Source organism: Apus apus, chromosome 14 (genome assembly GCF_020740795.1).
Source record: "Apus apus isolate bApuApu2 chromosome 14, bApuApu2.pri.cur, whole genome shotgun sequence".
NCBI lineage: Eukaryota > Metazoa > Chordata > Aves > Apodiformes > Apodidae > Apus > Apus apus.
Window position 1 is genome coordinate 1,762,158 of NC_067295.1, and position 20,350 is coordinate 1,782,507.

Here is a 20,350-nt window from a genome sequence, read left to right on the forward strand (position 1 = left end):
ATAAGGTGCCTGCACACTCCGAGGCAGGGCTGGATAACTGAGGAACCTCAGCCATCTCAGGTTTATACATATATCACATCTTGGGATATGCAAACCACCTCAGAGGAAGTGTTTTGGTTAATGTGGAAGTTCTTAGGGTCTGAGCTGGAAAAGGAGTCTCTCCTCAGGTTTGGGTGATGCCCTGAGCTAAAGCTGAAAAACATCAGCTGGGTTCAAGAGGAAGTTCACTTCACATGGTGCTGTGAACCTTCATCCTTGTTTGCAGTGCATCTTGAGAGCCTCAAATTGAAAATATTAGCAAGAGCATAATATTACTTGAGTAGATCCAAAATCCCCTTAAAATGTTTTCTCAGCTAAAAATAACTTCAGCAACAAAACAGACACTTTTGTGAAAAATTTCCTTTTGTAGAAAACCTGGGGGTTTTCATCCAAGCCTTTCAATTGCTGATGTTTGTTTTATCTCTCCACTGAAAACACAAACACTTCCCAGCCAACTGTCCACAAAAACAATCATTTTTGCAGGACCTTTTTGTCTTTGAAACACCTCAGTGGGCCAGTAGAAATGGTGGTTTGGATCTGAGCTTGCAAAGTGATCATGGTGAAAAATCTGAGATGGTCAGGCAGGAAACCACTGCAGCAGTCACAACTGCTGTCCAAGAAAAGCAACACCAAGACCTGCCAGGGAACAGACTCAACCGGAGGGTCCTTCTGTTCCCACCAGGAGGGCACGAAGGTGCTGAGAGCACCAGCTCTTCATAGAATCACAGAATGGTTTGGGTGGGAAGGGACCTTTAAAGGTTATCTAGTTCAACCCCACCTGCAGTGAGCAGGGACATCTGCAACTAGATCAGGTTCTTCCTTATATCTAGTCTCAATCTCCCCTCTTTTAGTTTAAAACCATCACCCCTTGTCCTACCACTACAATTTGCCCCCATCTTTCTGATAGACCCCTTGAAAGGCCACAATAAGATGTCCTAATGTTAAACCCACCCTATTTAAAGACCACCTGGGTACCACCAACTCCAGACCCAGTCCATCCTAGAAACCATGTGTGCATGTCCAAGATAGGAGCAACATGGAGCCGAGGTCCTTCCAGGTCCCTTGGCAAAACTCCAGGCTTACCGTGGAGGTGCTCTGCCTGCAAACGGGTTCGTTGCCATCAAGGACAAGGTCTCCTCTTCCTGGGCCAGCAGCTTCCCAGCCAAGTGGATTATCCATTCATTCTGCTCATAGGTCTAGGGGAAGAAATAAGAAGCACAAATGTTAGGCACTGCTTGACTCCTTGGGGTCCAGACCAAGACCCTCTGGCATCTGTGGGGAGCAGAGAGAGCTTTGCTGAGCTGGGCTCACCTAGAAATCATTCCTGAGGGTACAGAGACAACCAAGGGTGTGCAAGCTGCAAAGGTTTAATTAACTGCTTGTTAGCTGAGCTGGGATGGCTACATGGATGCTGCCAGCCTGCCCCAGCCACAAAGCAGCATCCTCCATCTCAAGCATTCCTCTGAGGAATTCCCATCCAGAGGTGAAGAGCCTGCTAACAGTCAGCAGCCACAGCTCAGCTGATGACTAGAGACTAGATGATGGTCAGGGCTGCATCTCCACCTGCACCCAGACCAGCTGGTGACCTCTGCTCATGGTCTGATGCCTGAGGGGGCATTTTTGCCAGCCCTGCATCCCCCCGAGCCCACAGCACTGCCTTGTCCCCATGCCAGGAGCAGCCTACAACTGATGCCACCAGGACAGCTGAAGTATTGCTGGCCCCAAGATGTGTAGCACAGACACCATCCTCCCTGGGCAAGGGACACCCACCACCCCTGCTTCTCCCCAACACCCATCAGCTGCAGCTCCTCCTAGACCTTGGTCACAAACCTCTGTTTGGCTGCACACATCTCTGATGTAGCTGCCGCGTCCTGCCAATCCTGCACCCAGACACCTCATTGCTGTGGTTTCTTTGAGCAGCAGCTCCACAGAGGAGCAGTAACAGCATGTTTTGCAATGACAGCCCATCATTTTAAAGTAAGCTGAGTTATCACAGAGGGGAAAAAAGAGCCTCCTCTGCTCCTGACTCCTTTCTCTTGCATCCTCTTTATAACCTCTAATCCAGGCTGCTCTCTGCACCCCACATCCCTGCCGCTCCCTCAGTCGTGCAGCCACGGAGAGGGAGCAGATCAGCTCTGTCCAAGCTGCAGTGGCACAGCTTGATTCTGCCTTTACCTCCCTCCAGGAATCCAGGCATCTCATGCTCTTCACAGGGATTCTTGTTCCCTTAAAAGCATTCTCCCCTCTGGCAGCTTTCTGTACCTTATGCTTCCATTCACATTTCCCCCCCCGCCCCTTCCTTTTTTAACGTGTACCTAAATGGATTTTTTAGTGCAAGCAGTAGGGGACACTGTGGGAAAGCAAAACCCGGGAGCTGTACCTGCAGGACCATGACTAATGCAGAACATCAAGGCAAAGTTCCCCTGCAAATCTTTTCTACTGGTAAAGTTTGTTATTTCCGTTGCTAAGGGAAACAAAGGAGAGAAAGGAGATGGGAAGCAGCAAACACTGGTGGGAAGGCCCACCAATTGGCAGCTCTGCCTCGCAGGGTTTCTGACCTGTGCTCATCACCATTTAGAGGAAAACCACAGTTATTTAAGCCAACAACATTTTATAAAAGGTTGCTCTCCCCACCCACCTGCTTCTGTCCAGCCTCACCACACAGCTCCTTCCATCAGCTGTCCTTGCTGCACCAGCGACATGGATGGATGTTGGGGCCACTACCAGCCCCCTGCCATGCTCTGACCACCCTGGAGCCCCCTTTAGCCTCTGGCACAGCTCTTCTCCACCGACACCCTGTGCCATCCTCTGTCACCTGGTCCCCTTCCAGCTGCAGAGGAGGTGTTGGAGGCTCTCGAGGAGGTACCGAGGCCACCGTGGCCCTGATGCACCATGGATCTGGGGTGAGACTGGAGTCTGGAGCTTGGCATCATGTGAGATGTCGAAGGGTAACCTTGCAAGAACCACTCTCACCCTGCTGGGGCTGGCAGGGCTGCAAGAGGAGCTGGCAGCATCCCCAAGGGCCCCACCATGTCACATTTCACAGGACAACTCATGCCAAGACTTTGAGTGACACTTTGCCCCTCGGCAATGCCCTGGATGTTCAGCTCAGACTGGGCTTTGGGGGGGTGGGTGCCACACTGGGAACCTGCTTCTGGGCTCTGGGACCTTGCAAGAGGTGTGACAGCAGTTGCAGACAATAAAATATCACAAGTCAGACCTTCAGTGTCTTTTTGAAGTGCTCTGCATGATTTTAAGCACTATTTCTAGGAGGACCTGGGAGGTGCCAGGGTTCCTGTGTGCCAATTGGAGAGAACACTCCCAGAGCCAGAGCTTTATGGATGATCCCAAATCTTCCAAAGCCTGATTCAAAACCATGAGGCTCTGTAATGGTGCAATTGGCTCCCTGGCTCACCCAGTCTCCAAATTGTTAATTAGCAGCTCCACGTGCACGAAAGTTGGACTTCTGGTTCGTAAAGTGTTTTTCTTGTAAAATTTACAACATGTCTGGCCCCAGCAAAGTCTGTGGTGAGAATTTTCCAGGCGGTGCAGCCCCCTGCCCTCCCCCAGCACCAAGGCTTAGATATCCCTGGTGCTCAGAGCTGGGGCTGAGCTGCTCTGACCACCACGCTGGTGAGTTAACTCATTACTCTGTAAAGTGAGATGGTGGCAAAGGGAGGCAGAAAAAAGAATCCAGGAGACCTGGGCTGCATCCAGGGAAGCATCACACCCCAGGGTGGGAAACTGGCAGTTCCTTTGTCCATAGATCCAGCGGGACCCAGACCCCAACACTGTTTACAGAGCTCTGGGTGTGCAAAACAGGGGAGTCAGAGCTTGAACTATCCTGTGGATGAATCAAAAAGCCAGGACAAACACCCATGTTGCCTTAAGATGGGAATGCACGCACGTATCAGGGTCAGCTTTCAGTTTTGGATCCTCACCGAGCACAGGGACAGCAGCTGGGGACAGACCCTGCACCAGCCATGCAGGTTGGCCAGCTGCTCTGACCCTCTGCATCTCCAGGGGAACGGACCAAGCCCCCAAACCTGCCCCCTGCCCTCCCAAAGACGGGGCTGCAGCTCCCTGGGTGCCATGCAGGGCCAGTGCCATGCCTGTGCTGGGTTTGCTGGGGAACCAGTGACCCCCAGAGCTGGTTGTGACAAGTTGCTGGTCAGAGAATACTGAAATGTGCCCCAAGCTGCACAACTCACTGTCCAACCCTGAACAGAGCATCCCTGGGGAGGTGCAGCCCATCAGGAGTGTGGACATGACTCTTGTCTTCATCTTTTGAGGATTTCCTTTCTGTTTTAGCATCAAAAGCAACTAACAAATCTAAACACAAAAAGCACATCAACCCAACTAAGATGCCTGAGAAAGGCAGCTGGGGCAGAGGTGAAGGTTCCCAAAGCACTGCTACCTTCACCACCAACCCAAAACCTTTGTGTCCATGGACAGTCTGTGCAGACCCACAGAAATGCCACAGCTGCAGCTCTCCAGCAACCCAGATCACCCTTAACTGTCCGTACAGCCAGTACCAGCATTAAAGACCTCCAAAACTCAGGTTTAGGTACAACACAACACACTAACAGAGAGGACCTGGGACTAGGTGTTACGACCCCATCAGCTTTTATTTCCTGATGGGTTTCAGCCTCATGAAGTGCTCGGACAGCTGCTTCCCCCCAGCCTCCCCTGCCAGTCTTGCTGGGTCCACTGCTCCAGGATGGGAGTTTGCTGCTTCTCCCCACCCACATCCCAGGGTATCAGCACCTCCTGGGGGCAAGGCTGCCCTGGGACTTCACATCAATTGTTTATATCCTCTCACCTCCCCACGGACCAGGTTATAAACATGGCATTCTCACCTTGACTACGTTAACTTGTATACAGGAGTATTTAATAACTTTACAGGATTTTAAACACAAAGGAGGCACCAGCAAAGAGCAGCAGCGAAACTGCAGAGATAACAATGTAGAAGAAAACATAATCATTGCAAAAACTACACATAAAAACCACCCGGAGCTACAGGGAACATGTTCCCAACTGCAACAATAATAATAAGAACCCTTTTCCTCCAGCTTTAATTGGTCATTTAATGAAAAAGGACTGCGGATTAGTGTGGCACTTTATTGAATCTCAGTCCTGGCACAGGCACACGGGAGGGGGTAAGTATGAGATGCACATGTGGAAACAGCTGGAAACTTGGCATGGGAGCCCAGGGTTATTATTTCACGTGGCTGGGAGCCCTGCAGGGTTTCACGTCGGCGTGCGAGGGCGACGGCAGAGGGGCAGGGGAGGTTTGCACTTCCCACACTATGTCATAAGGGGCACTTTTTGCATCACAGCCTGCCCACCACGGGAGGGAAAGCTGCAACTCCCCCATCTGGGATGTTTTCACCTAATATTCCAATTGCTGTTTCCACTGCTGCAGCTGAGCACCTTGAACTGTTGCTGCTTAGGGAACTTGAGCAATCAGCTGGAAAAATGACCCATCTCCCCAGAAAAGAGGGCAGAACTAATGCAACCCTGTGCTTTTTTACAATACTCCAGCTCACCACCGTTTGTTACCATCCTGCTACCCAAGTGACTTAACCAAGGAAGGTCAAAGGCTACGTCGGGTCGCATCACTTCTCATTATCTCCAATAACCACATCCCCTTCTCCCTGTTAGTTTCCCAAAGAGACAAGCCATTGCTCCACAGGTCGGGCTCTACGTATAGGATTTCAGTTTCTCAAGCCTGACTAAAAGCCATCCCTTTGCCTGTCCTGTTAGAAAATCCTTGGGAAAAGCAGCAAGACCCTGGAGGAGGTGGGTGCAGGGAGCAGCAGGTCTGGGCTGAGAAATAAAAGGCAGAGCAAGACTTTGGGAACCAGCTCTTAGATCTTTCCTAGACAGGGAAACAGCACACCTGGCATAGCTCCCATATCACCTCTGTCTTTGGAAAGAAAAGTCACTTTGTCCCAGAACAGAGTCCAGACAGGCAGCTACAATAGCCACTGCAGACAATAATCATTCCCTGCATACACAAGGTCTTACTCTGTATTTATACAGCCCGTGGCATGATAGGCTATCAGTCTTATTTGGGTTTCTGGGCACTTCCCTTCCAATACTGCTTCTAGGAGGGAGTCTGCCCATGACCCAACCTGCAGTTTGTCTAAATGCAGCCTGAGCGGCTGAAATTTTTCATATTCACTGGGAGACGAGTAATCACAGTTAAAAGAAGAAAGTCAAATTCTTACATGCTGAGCATGGACCAAAAGGTACGAATGTTGCAATGGAAAATGGAAGTGAAGTGAGGCCTGTTTTTTTAGAAGGGGGAAGAAAGGAAATGTAAAAGGCTGTGCTTGTACCCTGCACACCAGGTTTGGGTTTTATTACGTTACACACACCTCCTCCTCCATTCTGCTGCCACGCAGCTTTTTCCTGTAAGCACCTTCTGGCTGGAAAACAGAGATAACAGAGCCTTGAATAACATATTCTATAAAATATGAACCTGCCTTCTTTATAAACAGAGTTACTTTTACTCAGGCCTTCCAGTTCATGTGTCATGATGTGAAAGCTCTATCACGACTCCCTGTTACCACCCAGGGGAGATCCCCAGAGCATCAATCCCCCTGCTGCAGTTTCTCTCTTCTCTTAGCAAGGCAGCTGCAGTTTATCTATAACCTTACCCATCCTATCTGGAAAACACAGGTTGCTTCTTCCCACATGGCAACTGCTGCTCTGCTCTGGGCTCATGATGGTTGGCAGAGCGACAGGGCAACACGGGCCACCTGTGTGAACTACTTGTGCCTGTCCTGATGTTCAGAGACTGTTGGAGCAGCTTCAAGGCACAATGCAGTGACATTCTGAGCTTTGAAAAACACTATGAAGATGGCATTAGCTTTGTTATTTTTTGAGTAGTTATTATTTGGTAAGCACCAAGAGCATGCCTTTGTGTTGGCCAAATGCAGCCCCCAAACAGAATCAGTAACCTTCCTGCCATGGTAAGGAGGGGAAAAAGCCTTCCCCTTTGATTTTTCTTCACTCAGAGCACTGGAGGCTTTCCACTCCTGCCCACCAGTGAAGAACAAATCCCTGGTACGATAAACAACTGGCTTTTGCAAAGTTCAAGGCATCCTGCTACCAGGAAAAGTGACCAACTCGAAGCCCCAGAACTATGAACAGTATTTTGTTTTCTGTTTGCTATTTAGTAGTGATGCTGAATTCACCCACAGCCTGCCAAAAATCTGCCCATGACACTTTTTGTACCCGTGGCACAGCATAGCTCAGCTCTGGGTTGTGATGGCTGGGCTCCTTCTACAAATGCCCACCATAAACAAGAAGTCAAATAATTACAGGAGCATTGCTATCAGTAGCTGGAGGACAGACAAAGCTTGAACAGTGTGTCTCCAGCTTCTATAAAAACAGGATGTCTTTGCACTAACGCAATAAAGTGTCAAGGGGTGAAAGTTTTTCCTAGTGCTTAACCTGAATTTTCCTGAGATTAAATCATGTTCTGCCATTTCATCCATTATTTCCTCCCCTCTCCCCAGGGACACAGAGAACAGCTTGCTGCTTTCCCCTTTGCAGTTGGTTTTCACTTATTCCAAACCTGTCTTGCCACTGCCATGCAGATGTGTTTGCTCTGCTGCAGTGGGAGCAGGTTTCTGCACCTCTGCTCTTTTCTGCAGCTTCCCAAACTGGGTGCTCAGCTGAGCCTGGCAGGAGGGTGACACCAGCCACGCCGAACACCTGCTCACCTATCATCATGTCTGTCCTCTCATGGTGCCTTTTCAGATGTGTGCCCATCTTGTGATGACCAAGAGGCTTCCCCAGAGCATGATGCCCTGCTCCATCCCACCCCAGGGCAGCTGGGGGTCCTGCCCATGGCCAGCACTGCACACAGCTCTCCTGTCTGCTCAGACCAAAACCAGCAACATCTCTGGGCTTTTAGACCTTGTCCTCTGTGGTACTCATGGCTTGGTGGCACCTGCAAATGCAATAAACACATCCATCGTGCCATTCTTCCCAAGAAGCAGTAGCTCCTCTTCAAAATGTCTATGTCAGACCTTGGTTTGAATCACTTCAAGGGAGATAGATTAGCTGGAGCAACCAACCTCAACAACAAGCACCTGAATATCAGCTCCTGACCAAGAGACACATGAATGATTTTTGTGGCAGCCACCCCAACACAAGTCACATAGTGGTGACCAGGGTATCAGCCAGGCAATGAAGCCAAGGGGGTCCAGTCTGAGGTGACTGCTGAGAAACAACTGAAAAGGGTCACACAGATTTCCTCATGCCACTGCTGGTTTGTGGGAGCTTTTCCCCTTCTGCAGACGGGAAGAAGCGGCGCAGACAGGATCCTGGTCGAGTTATGTCCCTGCCAGAACTAAATAAAGGGCTTCAATTCAGAGCTACAGCACCCTCAGGATGTCAAGACATACAAAACAAAGAGGGGATTTAGAAAACAAGTGAAAAGGCATATTATATTTAGATAATAAAATTGACATCATGAAAATTGTTTCCTGCAAAATAATGCTGTGTTACATGATGTATAATTATGGCGCTATGGAACGGTAATTAAGAGCCAGTCAACTAATAAATTGCAATTCCAAGGTGGAGCAGCACTGGGGCTCTTCCTGTTCCTGGCTGGGGTGGTGCCATGGCTTCCCAGGGTGCCAAGGGCCCAGCTCTCCCATGCTCCAGCTCTCCAAAGCCAATCCTGCCGCTCTAGCCAAGGGGAAAAGTTTTGCAGGAAACCCTGAGTGGAGGAAGGCATCGTATGTCAAGTGATGATGAGGTGCAAAGAGGAACCTGTCACGAGCAGCACAAAGGGATGGTAAATATCTTCCCCCCAACTGCCTGGCTTTTCCACAGCCTGTCAGAGTGGGATATGGCAGCTCCTTACCTGGCCACCACCACCGAACTGCAAAACCAACCCTGCGGCCGCCGGCTCACCAAGCCACGGGGCAGCGGTGTAGAAAAAAAACAGAACTTCTAAAAACAAATTAAATCTAATCCAGAGACTGAAGTAACTTGGTTTTATGGACTCCATAAACTACTGTACGGGGTTTGCAAAACTTGCCTGCCTTCACAAACTCCTGGGGTATCAACTTCTGGTTTCTCCTCCTTTCTGCAGCTCTGCGGGACCAAAGTCTGAACAACACCCGAATGATGGCAACTTCTCCTGCTGCAGCCATGCAGGGGGATGGAGGGACAGAGGGACAGCCCTCTTCCCCGGGGGAGAGCTGGCACCAAACACACAGCTCACAGATCTCAAACAAATATTCAGACACTCCAAATGGGATTTACTTCCACGCTTAAGCAGGTATTTACATGCCTGAGCATCCAGATTTGAAAACGCTGCTGCTGTGCCTGGGCCTCTTGCCTTGTTACTGCTTTTCAGAAGGCTTTTGTTCTGCTTTCTGCTCTGAACCTTTCAGTGAATCCAACACTAATAATAAAGACGTGAAGAGGTGTTATCTCCTCTTCTGCCTCCTGTCCATCTGGTGGCTCTGTGGTGTGACAGTGACCCTCAGCACGCACTCACCTGTGCTCCTCCTCTGGTTTTAAACCTGAGATCACTTTGTATTTTAATGCCTTCCTGCCCTGGAAGCAAACTTCTCTTCTCTCATCTCAAAACCACCCTTTGCTGGGGTGAGCTGGATTTCTCCTCCTCTGCCAGAGCCCTCCCAAAACAGAGTCAGATTTAAACCAAGAGCTCCCTTTCCACCTTCTGCACCTTTGGGTGATGCTGGGCTCTGCTGCTGGCTCGAGTCTGAACCTTTGCTGTTGACCTGCTGAGGGATAAGCATCCCTAATGCAGCTTAAATGAAATTCCAGCACACAAAAACTAGTGGGGTAAATATAAAACCATAGCCAAAGAGCCATGGTTATGTCATCGCTGAGGAATCCAAAAGGCGCCTAAATGAAAATACCACAAAGAAAGCAAAGAGAGGAGTTTGGGGCAGGGGCAGAGGAGCGAAGGAAGAGGATCCAAGAACAAAGAGACAAGCCCGTGATAATCTGAGCTGGGTTTGCCTCATGCCACTGCTGTACACCCCAGTTTTTTAAAACCAGGTCCAAATTCTCATGCTCACACAAATAAGATTTTGCAAACGGACTAAGAGATACAGAATAATTGATTGTACAAGTTTCTCTCCCCTTCACTTTTCTAATTTATGGCTGTCATTGGTTTGTTGAAACCATCTGGGGAAAACACTTTGTGGGACCCTGTGCCCACCTGCAGGCAGGGCCAGGGAAGCAAGTCCCCAGGGGTGTCCCCAGGAGGGATGTGGGTTCAGGGTGGCCATGGAGTGGGCAGCTGGAGATACTGCCAGCACCAGAGAGTCCTGGGCAGCCTGGGAGGCAGCTTCTGCCCCACCATGCCACCACTTCACCAGGCAGGTGCAGTCCTTCTCAGTGACTTTAACACTTGCTATTGCTCAGAAACAATTAAAAAGCCTCACACAACATTTCCAAGAGTTTCACTGCACTAGCAACAGACATCCTGAAGGAATGCAAACTTTTTCTTTTTTTGTTAAACATAATTAACTTAGCTGGGGCTTCAAGTGTCCCCTCACCTGTCCCAGCACATATTAATTCATATAACTTGTTTTTCCTGGTCCAGGGACACTCAAGGGCACGTACCTGGAAGGCAGCAAACCACATAAGCCAGTCCAGGCGGTAGTGGTAAGGGGTGATGAAGCATGGTCTCCTCTTCAAGTCCCCAGGCTTGCATTTGAAGTCATACTCCTCCCAGACAGCACTGGGGTCATTGGGATCCAGGCTGGATGTTCCCTGAAGGACAACTTCTGTTCTCTCCTTGGTAATGCTGTGGGACACAACATGATATTGGTTTTTCTCTCAAGTCATGTAGAATGGTAGTTGATGAGAGACAACACGGCAGCAAGAGCCAGTGAACTCATGGTACAGCTGGATCCTGATGGGTAAAGCTACAGAGAAACTGTCTATCCAGCAGACTTCTCTCTCCAGCAGTCAAGTACATGGAAAACGACAGCTTCCCTCTCCCCTCTATCACACCACAGTGTAGCCAGTCCCAGGAGGTACTACAGCCCAAAAAGATGAAGCCTACTGAAATGGATGGGTCTTTCTCAGAGCCTAACACTTGTCCAAGGTGGTGAGAGAATATAACAAGTGACTCCCAAGTCCCACATCAGCATGCTCAACATGCACCAACTTCCCTCTTTGTTCCACGTTTCTGAAGCAAACCTTTTTTCTGCCACCCCAGTGACTCCCATGATACAAGAGCTCTCTGACCACAAGCTCCTGACAATATAAGAAAATGGAGATGAAAGATGGCCACAAAACATAGCTCCAGCTCCAGGTTTTTACCATGTGCAAAAATACAGGCTTGTAACTGGCACGTTTGGCTGCCCTGATGACAAGGCCAGTGACAATATTTCACAGGTGATTGTGCCTCTGCATTTCAAGGGTCTGGCCCCATGACTTCCAGCTGTGGGATCAGCAGAGCAGTTTCCAGCTGGGACCACTCCAGCGTCCCCTTTGTGAGCCTGGCTTTCCCAGCAGTGCTGTTGGCCATGAGCTGCTGGGCTCCAGCTCCAGCCTGGGCCAAGGCAAAGGGCAGGACATGATGGCAATGAGCCCAGGTCAACTGGCTACAGCTGCTTGAGCCCTGGGGAGGTGGTGGGCCCCATACAGAGCATCCCCAAAGAGCTGACTCCTGGGGCACCATTAACAGCTGTCTCTATGTCCAAAAACATTTCCCCATCCCAGCTGGAAGAGAAGTCTCAAGGAGCTATTACTGAGCAAGAGGAGGAGGAGGTAATGTGTGAGCCAATGCAAACCAAGCCAAAACAAGCAGAAGATGAAAACAAAAAGCCCTCCACAGCCAGTCGATGTTTAGAAAGTTGGTTAAAAAGCACCCCAGCTTTATGGCAGGGCACGTGCATTCCCTTCACTCCTTGGCTGGACTTTGCACAGCAAGGTGGGGGTGGCAAAAACTCTCCAGGCCACAGAAAGCCCATGTGAAAGCACCATCATCAAGTTCTCAACGACCTGTCAGTGATGCTCACCTCCACTGGAGAGCTGCTTTCTATAACGGACACGTAACTGCCTAACTCTGCCTATCAAAGCTGTCCAGCTCCCAACACCCTTTTAATTTTTTAGTACTCTGGTCCTTCCTTCTCCAACCCAAGAAACCGAAAGTTTGGAAACACACAGCCTCCCTCCACCTTCTCCCCTGATGGCTTCCAGTGATAGATGCTTACAGCCCAAGGAATGTTGTATGTCTCCACTTATAATTGTTACCTTCATTTAATAGATTTCTGGATTCTCCAGCCAAGCTCCATATTATACACTGGGCTGAGTTATGAGCCATGGCCAGCTGCCCAATGGTTAGAAACACACTGTAAATCAGGGACACCAAATTACTAATAAAAGTATGTTCCTACTGTGTGATTCAAAATATGTCAAGTTTCACATAATCGTATATTCATTATAAGCTGCAATCCTCTTTTTATTGGTTTACATAGGCTGGAATTACAAACATATTACAGCAGCATTTCATCACATGCTCTTTAGGTTCTGGTAACTGTTGAAACAGAAACCATAGACTGAAGAAGAAAAAGAACAACAACCCAAAGAAAACAATCTCCTGTAGCTTCACCACTCCAGCCTTCAAAGAGGTTTAGGAGTTATTTCTCCCTCTCTCAAAAAAAGGAGAAACTTCAGCATTTTCCACAACTTTTCTAGTGCTGATACTTTTAATCATGTTTTTTTCTAACTTTCTTTCCACAGAAGTTTCTGCTATTTAAAAAACTAGGGAGAACACCAAATAAATTTGATGTGCTCCAGGCGTCCTCAGTGAGACCTGTTCCTCCTCTTCATCATCCGCTCAGCCAGCCCTCTCAACAACCATTTTATAAAACCTGTTTAATTACTGTTGGCTTCTGCTGTGGGACCTTGTCCAGAGCCCACTAACCCCAGAGCTGCCCATCTCACCCCTCAGCTCAGACCTCTGTGGAACACCCCAAGGATACCACAGCAAGGTGGAGGCAAAGCCAGAGGTCCGTGCAGAGCAGACTGGCCCTGTTGCTGCCCCTGGGGCAAGTTGTTCTGATGAAACCCTGTTTTTCAGCATTTTCTCAGTTGGAAGAGGGAACAGCACACAAGAACAGCTATGGTGAGTCCAACCATGACTGACCTAGGCCTGGTGACCTGTCCCCAGAAAACCCAGACACAGATGCTTAAAATGCAGATGCTTCCCTTGTCCAATCCCACATTGCAGCTGAAAGCTGGGCTGGGCCTCTCAATGTGTCTTGCTCTTTTTTGAGGCCATTTATGTTTTTTTCTCCACAGTCTCCTGTACCCATGAATTCCTCAAGTTGGAAAAAGCATTTCCTTTTGTTGGCCTAAAACCTGCTTCCCAGTAGCTTATGTGAATATTTACACGAGGGAGAGCAAACGTGCAGGGGAAGAGAAGTTCACCATAAATAAAGTGGGCTGGTGATGGTGAAGACTCTCCACTGGATGAACTCTCCTACAGATATTTTCATCCTGCTACATTTACTACATCTATTTCATGACCTAAGTAGAAGCAGCTCAAAGAATATAAATTATAATTCAGTGGAAAAGAAACATGTTCCTTCTCTCCTCTCCCATAAACAAATATTCTAAAATTATAATTAAGTGGGAAAGAAACCTGCTCCTGTTTTCCTCTACCATAAACAAATATTCTAGGTCTACTGGATTTCCATTCAGTTTTAAGGCACAGACTGGCTATCAGACTGCACTGGAGAGCAGAGCTGTAGGACTTGCCATTAAACCCCATATACCTCCCAAAAGCTCCGTAGGTGTTCACGATTCTGAGAGAGTTGAACGAGGTGTTCATGACTTGTCTGGAGTTGAGCAGGTTGAGGACAACTGGGATGCTGAGATAAGCAATCAGGAGGCCAAAGGAGATGTTCACCACTCTGCGGACATAACAGCCTGTTCGGGACACAAAAGGAGACCAGAAGAAGGTGATTCCACTGCTGGCGATGGGCTCTACACCCCCTGCTCCCCTGCCTGACCCCCCGTGGTGGCCAGGACCCTGCCTGGGTGCTCACAGCTGCTCTGGGGCTGACAAACACTTTGCTGTAATCAACCCGACCTTGCCAAGGGCCGGACACTATCGCTCCCCTGATCTGCCTTTCTCTAAATAGTCTGAGAAAGGGCTAAAAAGAAAAATGTCGAAAATGTAAGATTAATCATTGCTTTAATACAGGGGAAAAAACGCAGCTGGCACTTGCACCTTGGCTCAGAATTGCCCCCTGGTTTGTGAGCTGTGTGTGGAGTGACTCCAGCCCCCAGGGCTCTGCTCCTGCCTCCCCTGCTGCCCCAGGCTCTCCCCCCACGGCCTCGCTTCTCACATTTGCCTCCCTCTTCACTCACTGGCTCCATTCAAACCTCACTTTCCTTTTTGCAAAACCTCTAGTGCTTATCATTTCTGTATGGGACGTGTGCTGCTCCACCAGCAGTGCTGGGCTTGCAGGAGCAGCACTGGGTTCAGGCTGAGACACCGACTGCAAGGAGACAAACAAGCACCCATGACCTCTGAGGGGTTCTAGCCCTTATGGCTGTTCTAAATTTATTTAACATGAAGAACCCGGGGATCAGATTCAAGGCAAGTGCATGTAGCTTTAGCCTTATCTCTGCAGGAGAGGGATGTTTATTTGAATCCCTCTCAGAAGCTATTAATAATTGTTTAGTCTGAGAACATTTCTGGAGAATTATTTGATTTGGGAAGGAGCTCACAGAGATGCCTCCCAGCACCCCCTGTGAGAGCAGCATGAATCCGTTGGGCATTTTTGTATTTTTCTCCTTTTAGATGGACTAAACTTTCCAGTCTGTAATTAAAGAGCAGGCACAGACACAGAGCCCTGCACCACATGGGCAGCATCAGCATCACACTTCATGGCCCCAGACGGACTGCTTGTCCTTCAGCACAACTGATCTGGTGACTTTTCACTGTTTAAAATCAAGGGTGCAACTCCCCCGAAGCAATCAGAAGTTGAGAAAGTAGGTCCCCTTTTATAGGGCAAGCACAGGAGTGACTGTCACAGAGAGACAACCACTCCAACCACACCTGTGCAACTTCTCCCTCGCCCCAGGGATAACTCACCATATGGCAGGGGATGCTGCTCCCTGGCTGCCCCTTGGAGCTGCATCTGTGCCAGCTTCTCCTTCACCCCTCCAGGCCTGGAGCTGAAGAGGAAGCCCAGGCTTCTGTCGTCAAAGCAGGCAATGCTGGGCACCATGGTGAGCCAGTTGAGGAAACTCAGGTTGCCACTTATGATCAGAAGCACCTAATGGGGAGCAGAAGGCAGCAGAGGGTGTTGCATCTGCTTCAACAGCAAGAGAAAAGTGTGGTGGTGGAGGACATGCTGGGGGGTTTTGAGCACCTTGCACACATTTTGCTGATTTTTTATCATTGCTGATTTGGATTCTTGTCCCATTAGCCACATTACTCAGGATTTAGCCCTAATTAACAAGCTATTCTTCAGACACACTGAAACAAAAGAGGTGGAAAAAAAGGAAAGAAAAGAAACTAGTCTCACCATTTTATCCATAAAAAATGAAAGTTATAAAACTGACTTAATGTATTACATGTTGAAAAATAATGCCCTGATGTAACCAAGTAAATCTGTTTTTCAGCCTTCAGAGCAGCTCGTGAGAACTTCCACACCTTCCAGCTGGGTGGGAAGCTGTAACCTTGCTTGCCACCAATATTATTTTATTTAAAGAACACTTCTCCACTCACACAGCTGAATTCTGTCCCCCTGTGAACTATTTACTCACAATTTTAGTACATGCGGTCAAGGAAGACTTTCAAGACAGTGCAAGACCAAACACATGAACCCACAGCAACTCCAGAATCCCACCACAGGCAGAGGAGCTGCAGTGTAGACCACGGTCCTGTCAAATTAACCTCAGCCACTCCACCAGACTCCTCCACTCACTGAACAAGTGATGAAGCTCTTGGAAAGTCTGAGGAGATACAGAAGCTGAAGGGCTGACAACAGACCCAGGAGACACAGCTGAAGTTCTCTGTTGCTCCCCCAGCCTATGTTGTGCCCAAGGACAGCAAGTGTCTGGAGGAAACCCGTCTGCTTTGAAGAGCCAACTCAAGCCAAATGTAAGAAGATTCCTTGGGAGCTGGAGGCCATCACAAACTTCCTACCTTTGGGTTTCCCTTCTCCAACATACACAAAAACCCCACAATGAACACCAAAAAGGACATCTCTGGCCAGGATGATGAAAGCTCAGACAAGTTCTGGCAGATATCAAGCCCACTGTGTAACATGTCATGCAGCCACTATCATGGTTAAATCTCCTACAGCACAAGACAGACCACAACCCAGAGCAGGTCTTTGGCTAAATCCTGACGTGTCTGGGAATGCTGCAATATATTTTTTACATATTTTTTCATGCTGGCCTTAGCTTTGAGGGAAGGGCTCTTGACCTTGCTCAGAGGTCTCCAACAAGGTCCTCCACCAAGGGGACCTTCAGCAAGGTCTCCATGGCAGTGTCAACCATATGGCTGGGGATAAGGACACGAGCCCACTACCTTCCTGCACAAGCAGCTCACATTTGCTTTCAAGGGCTTTTGGGCATTAAATTGTTATACTCACATACCACGAGGAGGCTCCAATTGCAACATGGACCTGTTTAGCTTGGACTTGTCAAAACAGATGGTGAGAGGACAGTTCCTGTCCTGAAAAAAACTAAATCTAAACATACCAGACAAAGTTAGATCAAAATTAGGATGCATTAACGCTGTGCTACAGGAAGAGAGCTGAAGAATTTTGGCACCTCACTCTGATTTCAGCAATACTCTCTGGGATGTCACCTTAAAGAAACTCGCTCAGGATCACCTAGAGAATCTTGTACACAACTTGAAATACGACCTAATTACAAACGCAGTGTCTTAATTACAAGTGCCCCCCAAACACCTGCACGCCCAAGTGCTGGTTCCTGGAGTTTCCCTAAGGTAGATCTGACCAATGACAGTAAATAACAAAAAGTCCTAACTATGATTTAGTTAAAAAAACATTTACTTATTTATCCTGAGTTGGATAATTATCCAGAATTATGGGGGGAAAAAAGTATTTAAATCTGAATTACAGACACATGTTAGGTCCTTGAGTGCAACATGCTGTTCTCAAGGTTTGGTGCTCCCCCTTGGACCCGAATGACATTTAGTCGAATGCACATTAATCAGCCTGTGTTCATTAACACATTTCTCACTTAGTGACTTCGTTAGGCAACTCTGATCCTTTTCTGCTGTGATTTGCCTCGTGCAATTGCAGGAATGTTAAGAAAATAGTTCTGCACTTTGCCACCGCTGCCGAGGCTCGTTTTACAGCTTCATGCGGAGCAACTGGGTGGTCCACGGGAGGGTTGTGTTGGTTTATTTTTTTCAGTAGTGATTCACCTCTCTTTATTGCTTGGAAGTCAGAAGCAAGAGATCTAATTTCCACCAGCCCTTAGAAATCAGGGGATTCAAAAATAATACAAGTTTGGCGTTTTCTGGTCTGTGGGCGGAATCACGAACCTGACACGTTTCTCACTTCAGTTATTCCAGCCGAGCGCTGATGCTCACGCCGGTCGCTGCCATTCCTGCCCCAGCACCAGATTCAACACAGGTTCATCTCATCTCCTGCCCCAGGGCGGGGTGAGCACCTTGAACCCCTCAGCCTTGCAAATGTAAACTTCAAAGAGTCAGCAAAATATAAACCTCAAAGGGTTAATAAGAATAAACCTCCCGCTTGAAAGTCAGTTAGCAGGAAGATCGGGAATCTTTCCAACACGTCGATGGGTGGCTTGTCCCAGCAAATGGCTTGGTGGCCATTTCTGCATGAGGTCTCTCTCATTTGGTGGACATGCCTGGCCAGCACTGAGGGTGAAGCTTTGTCAGCCCAGCAACCAGTGTCTTCTGCAGCGCAGCAGCCCCCAGCACCAGCTCACCCTCTGCGATTCCAACTAGCACTTGCCCTGGCCAGCAGTGCACATTCACCTACATCCTTCCTCCTCTGTGTGAAACCTCCTGAGGCTCCACCTTGCCCTGGTTCCTGGTGGGAAGTTGAACTTCACATGAATTTCCCACGGCAGGGAGGGCAGAGACCTGTGATCCCCATGTGCTTACCTCCTGTCTTGGAAACTGAATGGGGTGCAGGCCTGGCACTGGTGATTTGGAGTCAGCCACCAAACTTCTCAAGATCTTACTTCACCCACATTCAAAGGAGGTCTGGACCTCCTCCACACCCACACTTGGGACAAGGACACCCAACCCCTCCAGGACCTGGTGCTGCTGGTCTGGCAGAGCACAGAGAGCATCGTTGTTCCTTCCCCATTGGCTGCACAGAATCCCAGACCGGTTTGGGTTGGAAGGGATCTCAAAGACCGTCTAGTCACAACCCCTCTGCCATAGGCAGGGTCACCTTTAACTAGACCAGGTTGCTTGAATCCCATCTTGCATGAAGGAGCAGCATCTGTTCCACACATCCCACAGTAATTTCAGCCTTTGCACCATGCCAGGCTTGGTCCTCCTGTGCTCCCACCACAATCACAACCCAACTGCATCTCCATGTCTCCACGCTCCACACCTCTGCTGCAGTGGATGGGCTGTGCTCTCCCTACCTTGGTCTTGATTTGTGTTTACTAGGTGTCTTTCTCTTGCTGGACAATATTTAAATGCACAATTATAACAAACAGATGGTCTCAACCCCTGTGGTGATTTTTAAAAAATTTTTATTAAAGCACAGTATTAATCATGGTAATTGGGTAGGAACTTTAAGGTTATAAAACTACAGCATGTCTAATGAGCGAGCTCCTTATAGGAGGAACTGAGGTTTTTAATCTAATAATGTCAGTTTTATGGATTATGACTGGAGTTTTATGAAGTGTGATATGAAATACTGTGGATTCATGGCTCTCACTGGATTAATTTGCAAAAGTAGTTTTCCTGGTTCTAGGCCCAAAAACAATTATTCCTTACATTTCTGTCCCCTGCACTGTTACCAAACCCCTCTGTCAGAAAATGGGCACCTACACCTATAACTTTTTTACAGGTTAGACTCTTTTGTTTGGCTGGTTTTTTAGTTTTTTAAATCACAGATTGTTATAAACATACAGTAGGTAGGAGAAGCTCATTTCCATGTACCAGACGGTATATTTGTCCAGAAGGAACAACAACAACGGGCTGTAAACTCTTAAACACTGCTGAGGGCTGGCTGGAGCTTGCAGGCTCCATCCAAGCATGGGGACATGGTCACCACACAGCACTGGAGCTTTCTGATCTTAAGCCATTGGCACAGAAAAGTCAAAATTGGGGTGTCTGGAAGAAATACGATTTACAGAGGCTGGAAGAGATCTCAAGAAGCCATCCAGTCTGTCCTGCTGCCCCAAGGTAGAGTTGTCCCTGCCTGCACTATTGTGTGTTTGACCACAGTCTTTCTAGAAGCCTTGTTGAGTGATGGAACCAGGTCCTTGGCCTTCCCTGGGCTACCTGCTCCACGGCTTCACAGTCTTTGCAATTAAGAAATTATTCCTAATAATTTCTGACTCTTCCTTCACAATATTTAATCCCGTGACTCATTCTCTGCTCTCTGGAATCAAAGATAGTCTGTTCTCTTCTATCTACATCATCCTTCACATAGGGGGAAACTGTCTCTTGGCCACTGCCTCTTCCCCTCCCACTAATGTTCCCATTTGGATTAAATGATACCAGTGATCCTTGTGAACCCAGTCTCTAGATCTCTGCTTATTCTCACTGTCCTCTGGATTTTCTCCAGCTGGAACCTGTCTTTCCTGAAGGGAATCCCCAGAACTGAGCCACAGCTTTTAGCTCCAGCCTTACCAGTGGGAGGGAAGGATTTATATACCCAGAGCACAAAGAATTTATATATCTCAGTAGGATGTTTGTCCCTTTTGCAACACCACAGCCCTGCTGCCTCCATCTCATTGCTGAGATTGTTCTGAATTCTCCTCATGAACACCCTCTACCTGAGTGTGGTCTACTAATATCAGACACCTTGAACGAAAACTCTGAACATCCCTAGATAGACCTTGGGGAAGCCCCCTTGATAAGCCCCTCCCTCTGGCAGGGGCCATTGATAACTGCTGAAGAGACTTCCCAACCCATTTTCTCTGGACAGTACTTTCTACTTCTTCCAGACCCCGTTTTCTTGGGTTGTTTATGAGATTTTACGTGAAACAGTTTCAAAAGCCTCAGTAAAAGCATATATTGTTTATCCTCTGTTCATGTGCCTTGCTTTGTCAATGCATGAAAGACAAGTGCTTTTACATG

The 20,350-nt window shown here is 48.3% G+C and overlaps 1 protein-coding gene across 1 annotated transcript in view; it reads right to left on the minus strand.

The window, feature by feature from the left end:
* Nucleotides 1–20,350, minus strand: part of LMF1 (lipase maturation factor 1) — a 180,337-nt gene that overhangs the window by 11,288 nt on the left and 148,699 nt on the right. Inside the window, exons 7-10 of the mRNA XM_051632446.1 lie at nucleotides 15,164–15,347; nucleotides 13,836–13,989; nucleotides 10,669–10,852; nucleotides 1,123–1,235 (exon numbers count right to left, since the gene is read on the minus strand). Coding sequence (XP_051488406.1) covers nucleotides 1,123–1,235; nucleotides 10,669–10,852; nucleotides 13,836–13,989; nucleotides 15,164–15,347 — 635 coding nt within the window. The remainder of the gene's footprint in view (nucleotides 1–1,122; nucleotides 1,236–10,668; nucleotides 10,853–13,835; nucleotides 13,990–15,163; nucleotides 15,348–20,350) is intronic.